The sequence below is a fragment of the Citrus clementina genome, unplaced genomic scaffold (assembly GCF_000493195.1).
Source record: "Citrus clementina cultivar Clemenules unplaced genomic scaffold, Citrus_clementina_v1.0 scaffold_5, whole genome shotgun sequence".
In the NCBI taxonomy this organism is placed as follows: Eukaryota; Viridiplantae; Streptophyta; class Magnoliopsida; order Sapindales; family Rutaceae; genus Citrus; species Citrus x clementina.
In genome coordinates, this window is record NW_006262201.1 from 38910783 (window position 1) to 38925283 (window position 14501).

Here is a 14501-nt window from a genome sequence, read left to right on the forward strand (position 1 = left end):
ATCGTTTATCTCTATGTAATTTTTATAATAGTAGCATAATTTTATTATATTATTTTTGTTTTTAACTACATTTTTATTTAATTTTTTATAAATTAAATAAATTATACTAATAGAAATTAACACAAAAAATTTAAGTAATTAAATTAATAATAAAATAAGGAAATCGAATATTTCTCTTATATTTTTGTTATTTTTTAAGTATTTTTCTTATAATAAATAGATATTTTATATTTTTAAAATAAATTATCAAGCAAATGACTCATTTTCTCTTCTTTTTCTTTAAGGTTTTAGTATTAAGAGAAGTTTTTACTATTATGAAAATTGTAAAAAAATAAATAATATATATTAATTTTAGTAAAAGAGAAATGGCAATCCCACATGTTGCATCTTAAAAATATACAGTCTTTCTTCCCATCGTTGTCGATTTCCTCAACTTTGAATAGAACCCTTGCCAATTCAAAATAAAATAATAATAGAGGAAGAAAGATCAACAAAATTAAAATAATATTTGATGGTCATCAACGTGATCCAAAGTGGGTTAAGGATTTCGCCCTTAGCGCACCAACCCCATTTTTTTTAATTTCTCCAAGATCAAGAGTAGTAGTAGGAGTAGCTCATTCAAAATATTTAAATTGACTATCTTTTTTTTATTCAAATACACTTTCTAGTTTTTGTACGGTAAGGATTACTTGAGCATCGTGTTTACGTCTTCACCAGTCATCACCCATGGATTACACGGGTCTGTCACTTTCTTCTCCCCTCTAGAATGACGTTAGTAACTCTAGGTCCCTCATCCTTTTATCATTTTTCTGAGGAAAAAAGTATTTTTTCATCCTATCAATTTGATCCACGACCTCAAATTTTGTGATCAAAGTGCCCTCAATTGGGAGGTTTTACTTCACGGTCTTAAACATGGGAAATGATTCACGCTAGAAACAAATGTATACAAATACAACTTTGGTCATTAATACTTATAATTATCTTTAAAAAATAAAATTAATTTTAAGCTTATCACTTAATCAAAAAGTATATAATATTTATGAGGATATGTTATCAAACTCATTCTTCCAAATCCACTCATACAGATGAGACGAAAATTAAGTTGTTATCATGCCAATAAAAATATATTTTTTACTTTAATAAACTATACTTTTTTAATTCACTAGAACCTTATATATATATATATATATATATATATATATATATATATATATACGCGTACTTGTGTAAAAATAATATTGTATTGTATTATATTATATTGAGTTTTGATAAAAATTAATAAAATGTGTTATCAAACTTTAAATTCAAATCCATTTGAGTTTTAATATTAACAAAAGTTATCATTTAAAGTTTATTTAATAATATTTCATGAGATGAAAATAGGAGATTTGGTTAAAAATGGACAAACTATAGTATAATTTGCTGAAATGCAAAACTCTTAGGGGGTCCATATTTTACTATCCCGTCGTCTCTTCACCCCCCACTAACTTTATGTTGCACATGGAAGCACACGTGACATAGGGAAAGGATCAGGTCAAAAAATCTACGTGGGAGCCAGAACCGACACGTGGCTAATGAACGCGTGTTAGATGACGCAAACGGAAGCGGGGATGCGTTGAAGAGTGGGGATATTAACTCAAATAAGTAGATGTGTACAGCTTGGTGACCGTCTGTTGGGTGACCCAACGTTTAGGACACGTGCTGAAATATTTGCCGGCCAAGAAAAGAAGTTGGGGTACAAAAAGTATATTAATGGTGTCTCAGTGGATAGGGCAATTGGTTGTTTGCCTACCGTTTCGGGTAAAGGGAAAGATATGCTGGTTCATTGTTTCTTTCTTTCTTTTCATTTTTGGTATAATTTTCTTTTTCTTTTCTTTTTTTCTGGATAAGGGTAGAGACAAAGTTAAAAGAAAGAATAAAAAATAATTTGGGGAGATGTACAGCGTGACAAGTGAGCATTAAATCACCATGAAGGTTAAACTTTGCAGCCATGATTGTGGCGGGGGTTCCATTTAGGGACGTGATGAATTATACGGCTGAGTTGTGGACGCAACAAAAACAATAATTAGGTAGTTTGATGAATTGTGATAATCTTATTAAAATATCTAATTATAAAACTAGTTCAATTTTATCACATAAATGAGGATATTAGCTACTTTTGAAATCGTTGAGAGTTTAAGAGAGATTTTTATCCTATGTTATCCGTTTGGTTCAATTATATACACAAATTTATCCTCTCCTGATTACTAATAAATTTGTTCAATATATGAATCCTCGTTTAATAAGTATCATTGGTTATATGACTAGTTTGATTAGTTGTGACTTTTTTATGTTACCACTTATGATTCATAAACATAAATTAACTCATTAGTCGTTTCAAGAGGCATCTTCTAGTAAAAAGGTGGATGTTATAACCATCATCTAGCTGCCGCGAGTCCACAAATTAAAAGGAGAAAATCAATATACGAATAAAATATGATGCAAAAAAGAATTTAAATTCTCTCCAACAAATTAATTTGAAGTAAACATGCCATATACATGCCTTTTCAATTTGTAATTGTTGCATATTTTTTTTGTTTTTTGGAGATACTGTACGAGAACTTTTGAAATCGTATTTAGCTAAAACATCTGGAAAGCATTTCTCGATATAAGTATATCCAAAGTAGGTTAATTGTATGGTGGTTTTGCAAATCGTATTATTTTTAAAATTTTGGTGGCCATCGAAACCGTTCTTTTAATGGCAAAGACACAAGATTTTGTGACGCGCCAAGCCCTGGATTCTTTCCGTGGCCATAAATTGAAGTTGTTGGTTCATGTCCAAAGTTCACAGGACATGCATGGAATACAAAACCCAAATGAAAAACAAAAAGCAAAGTCTCAGATCACAAGGGTAATCTAATGTTTTCTACTATTTTGAGTAAATGAAAGTGACAAAAACCCAACAAATCAAGCTCAAATTTTTCTGGAAGCAAAATGACAGAAGATTAAGATTTAAGAATAATGGAAATCAAATTCCATAAATGAAGAAGTAAAGGGTATGTTGAATAAAAAATGGAAATGACTCAAGCCAAACTATCTTCATTTAATGCTGATTGATTGAGATTGATTGCTAACATCGAAAATGAAATGGTCCAAACATTGTGCTTACTCGCTGCCTTGTAAATGTATACGGTTCAAATGAATGGACCCAAATCTAACTGGGGCATTTGGCATAGTAGCAAAGTCAAATTATGTGAGAGCAAAGTCATAAGAAGCAGAAAAAAGTACCAAACTTTCATTTGTTTATTGTTGTTGAGATTGATGGACGGCCTAATTTGTTTACATAGTATCTAATGATCAAACTTGAGTTATGTATTGTCATGCCGATAATGGTAGATTATAGGTTCATTTTAATTTCAAATTTAATTGTAAATACCAGTGTCATACGTGTGATTGACAAGATATTATCAATTTGACATTCAATTATTTTTATGCTAGTATTGTTAAGATTCATATTATCATGTAACTAATTTTTTGTTAATCTCTATGGTACTAGTAAGATCATAAATCTAATAACATATGTGAAAAAAAATGCTTTAACAAAACTTATTGATATATCTTATTGCATAATTTTGTATTTGAGTAGTTTTTTTAAATAAAAAATGGGATGGCATAATTAGAATATGAATTAGACATAAAATCAAGGAAATTTAGATCATAGTCGAATAAATTAACTCTAAAACCTTGTATGAGCTATGAGGAACCTCGCAACATTTTGAAAGTTTAATGTAAAAGTATCGACCATCCATATGACTTCAAAAAATTTAAGGATTTAAACAATTAAAATTGAGAAGAAATCCACTGCCTTCTAAAGGCCCCCACAACAGTTTGATGCTTGATTGTAGTATAAAAAACTGTTGCAAAAAATTTTGGGCATGTCGTCTAGGATTGAAGGTGATGCGACTTTTTTTTTTTTTTTGAATTACATGAGACTAATGCTCAGATTACAACTCATATTATATGAGATTTACAACTAATATTTACAATCAGACAATTACTGGGCCTAATTTATATTAATTCTTATGTAGTACTGCCTAGATTTTTACCCTCTCTAATATTCGAGGGGTGTCTACTCCACTCACATTTCGAAAAGGGAGTAGACTACCTTTAGTTAATGATTAAGGAAGGAAATAAACCCTTACATGCATTGCGGGGGCTCGAACCGTTGCGCTCACAATTGTGAGTGTAAGGTTCCGGCCACTGGGCTAAGGCCCAGTTGGTTGAAGGTGATGTGACTTTTAATTACGTTAGATAAACTATTAAATCTAAATATTTATTGAGTGCTGCTATGTGTCGAGAAAGTTCAGAGAAATGATAACATATACTACCATTTTACTTCCTCCCTCTCTCTTGGTTTTAATAATTAAAAAAAATAAAAAAATAAGAAGAAATCCAAAAAGCAGCACATGCTTTCCACAAACAAGGCCTCCTCTGTCACCAAACATATCCAAAAAATTCTAAATTAAACATAATTATCATTATCATCTAACTAGTAAATCACTTCGAGAAGTATTAGAGATTGTTATCATTTGATCTTTAAATCAGTAAAACTTAAGAAAACGCATGTACATTTCTATTTCACCGAGAGCAATGGCTGACATCTATTATTACTAATACAACAGAAATTGATATTCAAAATGAAAATTCTATTTTTATAATCAAACAATTACCACCAAACAACAGAAAATGAAACCCATCTGGCTAAACACACAATGATTACAAAAACATGAAAACAAGCATTTGGGGAATTCACAAAATTAATCAAAGAATGCACAAAGCACAAAAAATTATCATTTTCTTCAATCACTAACCATAGCAACAACAAAAATCTCCTCACGCTTGGGGTTTTCCTTGGCTGTGGACTCCACAACCTCAGTAGTGGGTTTGGCTTCGACTTCGAGAGCAGCTTTAGGTTTTGCTTCCAAATCTAAAATAGGCGGCGCTTTCATTTAGGAGAATTTGTGTGTGAGTGAAAATGTGGGCCTTGTGTAGAGTTTTGGTGAAAAAAGAGCAGAGCTTCGATTTTGAAAGAAAAAGATGAGGATGATGATTATGATTGTAGCTGAGCGAGGATAACATAAGACCATATGCTACTTTTTTATTTCTTCTTATTTTTATTATTTTTTATTATCTTTTTAATTTTTTAATTGCTAAGACGAAGAGAGATGGAAGCAAAACGACAGTATGTGCTGCCGTTTCTCTCATCTTTCTCTCAGTATTCTCAACACTTAACGTTTTTCATATTTATTTTAATGAATACGAGTCCAACAACAGATAAATAAAAGACCCTTATGTGAAAGATAGATTAAGACAATAGCTCTTAAATAGCTCGAGGGAGAGTCGGAAGAGATGCTAAAACTTAAAATTGAATAACAACATACGAGTAAATTGACTGTGATAAGATTCCAGGCTTTGAGATACAATAATAACGGGAAAATGTTACGTCCACTATTTTACATTGACTTTCGCATGCTTCTTTTCCCCCTTAATTCTTACGTTTTTAATCAGGTGTCTACCATCAGCACGCTGCCTTTGTTAATTTTGTTGCAAGCACAATATGAAACTCTATGGCCACTTGGGGTTGTATTTACTTCAAAAGTGATCAATGTCAAAATCAGGATTCTGGTTCACGAGGGGCTAGAAGCCTAGAATGAAGAAATACCGTGCTGCATAATAATTACATTATCTTAATAATATAAACAAGGCGCATGTCTAAAAGAATTCTACGGTTTAAAATGCACAAATATTCCTTCGTCATGAAAGCTTTTAGGTTTCTCTCTTCCCCTAGTCATTTGTAATGCATTAAGTTATTAGGACAAGTCTTAACTATAAATTTCTGAAACTTAAATGTGATTTGCTGCTCAAAATCAAACTAAATCTTATAATTAAACATGAGTACTCTAGTAAATTCACATGATCAACATACCATATGCTTGGACTAATAACTCAAATTTTTTGAGAAGAATTTTTTAAAGAAACAAATAAACTGCGAAATAAAACCTATTAAAATTTTGTTTAGAGATATTCTGAGGATAATCATTTTACTAGGGATAAATTTAAATTAACCCATAAAATGATCGGCATGCTACTGAGACTCTGAGACAAAGATGGTTACAATATCAAAGGATAATTAACTTTTATTATTATTTATTATTAATATATTATTCATCAATCATGTCAAGAAAACGAATTCAGCCACTAAGCTGCTTCGTAATACGATATCCAATGATACCGTACAAATCAAGATAATAAACTCTAATCTTAATCGATGGGACATCAAGCCGAGTAGAATTCAATGAATCTCCACAGTACCAGGATCCGAGGTAAGCAAGCAGAGCATCGTAAGTCGCCGCGGTTATATCAGAATCTAGCTCCATTATTGTACTATTAAATAATGCAACTGTACGAGCATAGCTGGATATGCAATTCTTTAGTGTTGGCATTAAACTTGGAGCTGTTCTTTTGCTCTTTGTCATTAATTCAAAATAATCTTTGCTGTTTGTTGTGTTAGCTATTGCTGTCTCTAGAACGATTCTTGCCAGAGATTTTAAATCCGATGCTGCTGAAGTTCTTGGGTTAAGTTGAAGAGCTGAAACACAGTCTGCATAATTTTCGGTTTGTTTGCAAACACCATCAACTAAAGTTGGTGGAGAATTTGGAGCTATGGAATTTGTTGAGGAACAAGTATGAACAATAACTAGGAAGAAAGCAATGGCTGCTGCTACTTGTTTCATTATGAAAATTTTGTTAAGGATGTTCAGTGGTGTAGTACTTCTAAGTAGGTTTCACATATATATAAATGAACTAGGGTTTGTTACGGATGAATTAATTATTATTGAACAAGGCACATGATTTGAATGTATACCAAATTTTAAGAAGAATTGTAGGGTTTAAATTGCACCACTAATTATGAAAGCTTTCAAAATCTTTTGTAACCCATGTGATTGTTCGTAAAAATATAATTTACAGTGATTGGCTTTAATTGCTTTAATCAAACTGGCTAAGTTAATTTTTGGTAAAACTTCAATTTCTCGAAAATAGTCTTTGCTAGCTTGCTGCTTAGTTACATTGTACAAATTAATAACTAAACGCCGAGCTAGCAACGATTTCAATTTGGAGATGGATCGATCTGAGATGTTGTAACTTTTATCTGCATTGGTTGTGAATAAATAAATCACTGTATGTGGGACTGAGAAAATTTCGAATATATATATATATATATATAGTTTATATATATCGTCGTATTTTGGTGCTTTTTCCGTTGCAACTGGAAACCAATGAAGGATTAAATTAAATTATTTAAGTGTCCTGAAAGAAGATCAAATTTGGATCTTCAATAGAAGAATATCTTAATCTATTTTAAAAATATTACATTAATTCCATGTAAAAAGTGCTCTGAAAACTCTTAATGTCTGGTTAAGTGATTTTCCAACCACATATTTGACTGGCCACCTAATTTGAATTCTAGGGAGGTAGGGGGTTAAAATTAATTTGGACTTTGTTCATCCCTCTATCTTTAAAAAAAAGGAAAAATTTTTCTAAAAGGTTGCATAGTTTAAAAACAATAATGATAGGCTTACAAAATTGAGATACACCAATAATGTGACACAAATACGTCACTAGTTGTAGTTCAAAAAGCTACACCTGTTAAATTATATCCCGCATGAACTGAGAATAAATATATGGCTAAGGATATAAGCTTGAGTTCACTCTTATCTCATGAGTTAGCTTTTGTTCATGAGTAAGTCTAATGGCCTTCAATAATACTCAATATAAGACAAAATTGAAGCAATTTAATAAACACCAAAATCTATTGTAGATGAAGTGATTTTGCTAAAAGTGATTTTAAAGAAAAGTTAATAAATACCAAAATTAATTTTTAATTTTTTAAAATCACTTTTGAACTTTCCAAAAGCAATTGCAAACAGACCATAAGTTGAGTTGACGTGCCGCCTAATTATGTAATTAGCTAACCACATATCAAATTTATATCGAAAAGTAATATGGGAAAAAGTATTTGATTCAATAAATAAAATACGGTTTAAGGAACGAAACATATATGCTAACTTTTAAGACTTTTAATAACGGCCGGCGAGAACTCGAAGATAAAGAGAGAGTAATTTTCATCTAAAATTTGAACTTAGTGCCAACTCGACTTATATGAGTTGTGTCTTGAGTTTTGTTGATATTCATCCAACTCGACTTAAATGAGATTATAGTAACTCAATCAGATCGGGTAAGAGTCAAAAAATTTTCCGACCAAGTCCAATTGCAAACCGTGAAACTGTCAAGTATTGTTCAAAATTGAGAAGCAGATAATTAAAGTGTGGGAGTATTTTACAAACTATAGTCTTATAACGGTGAACCAAACTATATAATTTATCTAATACAGGGAAGACTCTGTCAAATTTTTAGTAAAATCTTTATTTATATGCACGCATATATAGTGGTGTTAAATAAGTTTATCGTTCTCACAAAAACAAACCATTTATTCTAGTTTTAATTCTTAAATAAAAAAACTGATACGGCGTGATCAAACTAAAAAGGCGCTCAACTGAACAAAAGAAGAAACAAAGATCCTTACATAATTAAATAATTTTTATTATGCATTATTAATATTTGAACAAAACGTTAACGTATTCAGCCACCAAGCTGATTGATAATAACAAATGCAATAGTAGCGTAGGATTCCAGATAAATATTTCTCGCCCTAATGGTTTGAACATCAATCCGAGTGGTGGAATTATACTGATATGCACAGAACAAGGCTCCAGCATGAGCAGCTATTGCATCGTAACTCGCTGCCGTTATGTCCAAATCTATCTTCATTCTCGAAGAGCTGAATAATGCAGCTGCACGATCATAACCAAAGATACATTTCTTTAGGGCTGCCATTAGATCTGGTGCAGTCATGCTGCTCTTTGCCATTATTTCAAAATGTTCTTTGCTCTTTGTTGTGTTAGCGTGTGCTGTCTCTAGAACAATTCTTGCCAGAGATCTGAGGTCCGATGCTGTTCGGGTTCGTGGATCGGATTCCAGAGTTGAAACACAGTCTCCATAAGTAGTATCACTCTGTTTGCAAACATCATCAACTAATGAAGCTGATGGCCAATTGGAAGCTGTGGAATATGACTTTGTTGAGGAAGAAGAATGAACAAGCAATAATAATAAGAAAGCAATGACGGCTGCTGCTACTTGTTTCATGATGGTATGAATATTTTTTAATTTGTGGGAGGGTCACTGTAATTTAATCTGATAGTGGATTTCACATATTTTTTTAAATAAATAATTTAGATTTGTAATGCATGGATGAATTAATTGTCATTTGACAAGGCACATGCAATGAATATGCATCAAAGAGGAATCCGTGGTAAAATATTTGTTGGATATTCTTTTAAAATTCCACACAATTAAGGTGATTGAAACCATTGGTTATGAAAGCTTTTAATTTTTTCAGCAGGCCATGTGATTATACTTTTAATGCATCAAATTCAGAAATGTCGTAAAAAATTGAATGATTCTAAAATTTTACGGTGGTAAATTGCCTTGCGACAAGCCGTAAATCAAATTCTCTTGTAAAAACGAGTGTTCTAACTAATTTACATTGTGAAGATATTTACTCTTGCACCGAAACTTGAATGATTCTAAAATTTACTAGTGTTGTATATATATTTAGTAGCGAAACAAGGTAGCTTTTAATTTACAATTTTCGTAGAATTAGTGTAGGCACAACTCTATTAAGTAATACTTCTTTAACCTATTATGAAGGCGTGTTTCAGATTGGTTTTGCGTAGTTTCAAAAGTGATTTTGAAAAGTAGAGAAGACATAACTATTAGAATCTAATTTTGAGAATCAATTTTATACTTAATATAATTTTATATAAAAAATCTAAAAAAATATTCTTAATAATTAGGAAATAAAATCATTAAATTTAAAGAGATAATTATTATTTTCAATTATATTGAGATTACAAAAAAAAATTAAACTAAAAATGTTTATTTTAGTAATCAATTATTTTATATAAACAATAAAAAAATATTTTATATACATGTTTATAAATATATAAATAAAATTTATTCAACATTGTCTAATTTAGTCATTTGTATTTTTACAGCTGTTTAATAATAAGATCAACCAAATATATACGACTACTTTTAAAATCTACAACACTTTTAAAAATAAATTTTACCAAACATTAAATTAATTTTCTTCAAAACTGATTATTTATACAATACTGCTAACAATATCAACTAGGGATAATGTAAACATTTACAAGATAGTTGAGGCTCGCATATGAATTTGAATGTGTAGTGTAAACTCATATATCACATATAAACATGTCTATAGGTATCAAATAGAGACAATCTAAATATTTACAAGATAACTGAGCCTCGCATATCAATGTGTGTGTGTGTGTGTGTGTGTGGTGTTGTTAGGAAATTGAACTTCCTCCCAAGATCACTCCAAGCAATTTATCAAGCAACAAATTAATAAGAAAATTAAATGGAGAATACACCAATCAAACAACACAAGATTTACGTGGAAAACTCCAAATCCGGACAAAAACCACGGCCGTTGTCACAAGACAACCAGAGAAAAATATTCACTATGTGGAAAATTATTACAACCACTCTCAGAAATAATTTTCTCTCACCCAAGCCCCAAATACATAATCCTGAGAAATACCCCTTAACAAAGCAAACTCATAATACCCATATTGAGGAGTCAAATGCTCCTTCAATATAACTACATGCTTAAGAATATTTCTTTTTCTCAATTTCTCACCAAAACTTAGATTCCTTCTCTGGGATTTTGGATGCCAAGCTCTCGAATGAGAGCTTCCTTTTATAGGCAAGATTTTGCCTAAAATCAAGCCAATTTTTCAACATTCAATAGCCACCATTTCAATAGTTTTGACCACTTCCAATTGCTTATCAAGCTTCTCGACTATCTCCAAATTGAATTCAAATGATATCTTCCAAATTGACTTTTCAACTCCTTTTTTTTTTTTAATCAATTTTCAACAGGTGTAACCCCGCACATCAATTCACACGGCAATTTTATTAGTTTGTACAAACTAAAAACTAAGGTGGCAGCAAATCAAGACGAGCTATAGAACAGAAGGACCATTTTATTTTTTAAACTAACAACATATGTAGGGAAGCCATAATTAAGCAATAAGAAATAATGTTTTTATCTATATTGCATACTATTAAGGACCATTCACTTGTTACATTTTGTCCCCTAATCATCAAGTTAGCTCCAATTAATCCTGATTCATGAATAAAATAAGAGTGAAGACCAAGCAGAATAATAAAGAAAATGTTACATAGATTATGATAGTAAGGACAATTTTTTTTTTTTTCAGTACCAGAGATCATCTAGTATCCGAAGACTACATTGAGCCCCGACTAATTTAGATTCTAGAGGGATAGGACCACTAGGGTGGCAAAGCTCTCCCAACAAGTATTTAACGCAGCTCCATTCTCAAGCTTTGAACCGAAAACCTTGGTTAAAATATAACAGCTTCATGCTAATTGATCTACGCCCTTATTGGTTTAAGAACCATTTTTATTATTATGCATCACACAGACACCATTTCAATTTTCAATCAAACAAATCAGCCATACCAAGAAGCTGAGCAGTAATAACAAATCCAATTTTACCAAACCATTTCTCATAATAACATCGAATTTAGTACTATTCAGCAAACTTTCGCAGGACATGGAAACTCAAAAGTACATTGTAATTCGCCGCCATCATATCTATGTCTAGCGCCAATCTCGAATCATTAAATAATGCAACTGAAGTAGAATAGATCGAATTACAATATTGTGGGGATGGTATTAAAGTTGGTGCAGTGCTGTTGCTCTTTGTAAATTTGTCAATATAAATCGCGGCTGTCTGTTGAATTAGCCCCTGCAATATCCAGCGCAATTCTTACTAGAGTTTTTAAATTCTGAAGCTGATGGAGCGGGGATCGAGCTTCAGAGCTGAAACACAATCCCCCATAATTTGGGATGAATATGCAAACACCATCAACTATTTTATTTGGTATTGAACTCAGAATAGTGGCATTGTCGGTGAAGGAGAATGGAAAAGTAAGAAGAAAGCAATGGCTGCTGCTACTTGTTTCATGATGGAATTATTTTTGTGGGATCGATCGAGTATATGTTGGTTGTAATTAATTTTGGATGTATCAGATATAGTTTTTATATATAAATAATTTGAGGTTCATTCAACAAGTCACATGATTTGAATTCATCAACTTAATGAAGAACTTATGCAAAAATAAGTGCTTGAAATTGTTTTAAATGATAAATTGTATACATGTAATTCTAATGAATCAAGTTATATTTTAAAATGCACCGTGCATTATGAAATATTTTAAATTTCTTGTACCCCATGTGTTTGTTATGGCTATCAAATTAGCTTTAAGATTCTAGGACTTGCAGTGACTGATTAAATCGTTTAAATCAAACTATCATTGTAAAAACAACAGTTCTAACCAATGCACATGCAAATAAAGAATAAAGATTTGTACTCTTGGACCAAGAACTCAACATTTATGAAAATCTTTCTTTTTAACAAATATCCTTTCGAATGTATATCAATTTTTTGAATTTATAGGTATGAATATTTGTAGTTTTGAACATGGCAACCTATAACTTTTGATGCTGAAAAATGATCTTAACAGCTAAAATTACTTTTTGAGAGATGACATGCAACATGAATCCTAACACAAACGCTAATCTAAACTCAACTCTTCTTATCTGTCAACCACAAATTATTATTAGAATACACCGAAGCGGATTGAGTCGTAGATCCTTCAATGCCTAACTAAGATATTTAATATATAAGGAAAGGAAAACGGATTGGTGTAAGTGAGAATAACCTAGAGTTCAAGAAATTTTCGGTGCTGTTGTTGAAGATCATGTAGAAAATAGAGTGGTCGATCTACACTACATGATATATATAAAACTTTTGTAATTTTAACAAACACTTGGTGCTGTTCGCCTTAGTGATATTAGAAAAATCGGACCGCTAGGCGCTAACAGTAACAATCCACACGGCATGGACTAAGTGTGCTAATAATTAAACTAATATCACACTACGCTTGTTGCGAAATGTTGCACACAAATTTATAACAACAAAATTCACGACAAATGTACGTGCATGATCTACAAACTTACATCGATTATATGAAGATTCTGAAATTATACAATCTTTGTATTTCCGTTTTATTGGATCACTCTACTTATCACTTGTTACAATTAGACCCCTAGTTATTAAGTCTTGCCTACAGTGTCTAATCCTGGATTAAACAAGAGTGAAAAGGCGAGAAAAAGAAAAAAGAAAAAAGAAAATGATATAATATTAGAAGAAAATTTTTATTCTTCATGATCAACAAAAGAATTTATCCATCAGGATTCAAGCATGTCAGTAATAACATATCCAATATTACTGAACAAATTCACATAATAATTTCTAGCCCTAACCGAAGGAACATCCAGCCTAGTAGAATTCAGTGAAGTTTCACAAGAAACGGCGCTGTCACCGGCAGCTTTTGCATCGTAATTTGCCGACATAACATCTTCATCAAGCTCCACTTTTGCACTGTCAAATGATACAACTGCACTTTCATAATCGGAAACACATTGCTTTAAGGCTGGTACCAAACTTGTTGCTGTGCTACTGTCCTTAGCCATTTTGGCAATATAATCTTTGCCGTTTGTTGTGTTAGTTACTGCTATCGCAAAAGCAATTTTTGCCAGAGCCTTTAAGTCTGATGCTGACGGAGTTTGGGGGTCGCTTTCGAGAGCTGAAACGCAGTCAGAATAATTTAGGGCATTTTTGCAAACACTCTCAACCAAAGTTGATGGAGAATTCTTCAGAATCCTGGCATCTGTTTGTGAAGGAGAATGAATGATTAAGAACAAAGCAATGGCTGCTGCCGCTACGTGTTTCATAGCGAGTGTTCTGTGAGAATTCATTGCTGGTAATCTAATTTGAAACTAGGGTTTCTTTGGTTCTGGAGTTAATTTATAAGATTGAATGATCATTAATGAGGAGGATTTTTGCCGATGATTTTGAAATTTTAGGATGATTTCTCGGTGATTTGATTTGAATATATGTTGAATTTAAGAAGAATTTATGCTGTTGGAAAATCTTTTAAAATTCTATTTAATTAATGTGATTGATATTATTTGATATGTACCAACTTTTAAGTAGAATTACTGTTTAAAGGACTATAAATGATTTGGAGACGATTTAGGGTTTGTTTGGAGTTTCTGTACTCGTCAAGTACTGTACAAGTAAAAAAAAAAGTAATCTTTTAAATAAAAATTAAGAATTTATAAAACACACTAACTGTGATCACCATTAATTGCAAAGATGCAAAAAGGCAACAATGAAGGTTCGCTGCTGCGTGCTCTTTCGTTTGAATACGGGTTAGGAATTT

At 31.6% G+C, this 14501-nt stretch overlaps 3 protein-coding genes across 3 annotated transcripts; all 3 read right to left on the reverse strand.

Moving 5' to 3' along the window:
• Positions 1-6230: 6230 nt before the first annotated feature.
• On the reverse strand, positions 6231-6773 carry LOC18041399. Its single transcript, XM_006434437.2, has one exon. The coding sequence runs from the start codon at positions 6771-6773 to the stop codon at positions 6231-6233; it is 543 nt and encodes a 180-aa protein (XP_006434500.1).
• A 1906-nt stretch (positions 6774-8679) lies between these two features.
• On the reverse strand, positions 8680-9243 carry LOC18041994. The gene has a single exon (XM_006434438.2). The coding sequence runs from the start codon at positions 9241-9243 to the stop codon at positions 8680-8682; it is 564 nt and encodes a 187-aa protein (XP_006434501.2).
• Positions 9244-13464: 4221 nt separating this feature from the next.
• LOC18041995 (cell wall / vacuolar inhibitor of fructosidase 2) lies at positions 13465-14091 on the reverse strand. Its single transcript, XM_006434439.2, has one exon. The coding sequence runs from the start codon at positions 14032-14034 to the stop codon at positions 13465-13467; it is 570 nt and encodes a 189-aa protein (XP_006434502.1). The 5' UTR covers positions 14035-14091.
• Positions 14092-14501: the final 410 nt, after the last annotated feature.

Excerpts from the sequence above, each read along its gene's own strand:
- LOC18041994 (XM_006434438.2), bottom strand. The coding sequence starts at position 9,243 with ATGAAACAAGTAGCAGCAGCCGTCATTGCTTTCTTATTATTATTGCTT.
- LOC18041399 (XM_006434437.2), bottom strand. The coding sequence starts at position 6,773 with ATGAAACAAGTAGCAGCAGCCATTGCTTTCTTCCTAGTTATTGTTCAT.
- LOC18041995 (XM_006434439.2), bottom strand. The coding sequence starts at position 14,034 with ATGAATTCTCACAGAACACTCGCTATGAAACACGTAGCGGCAGCAGCC.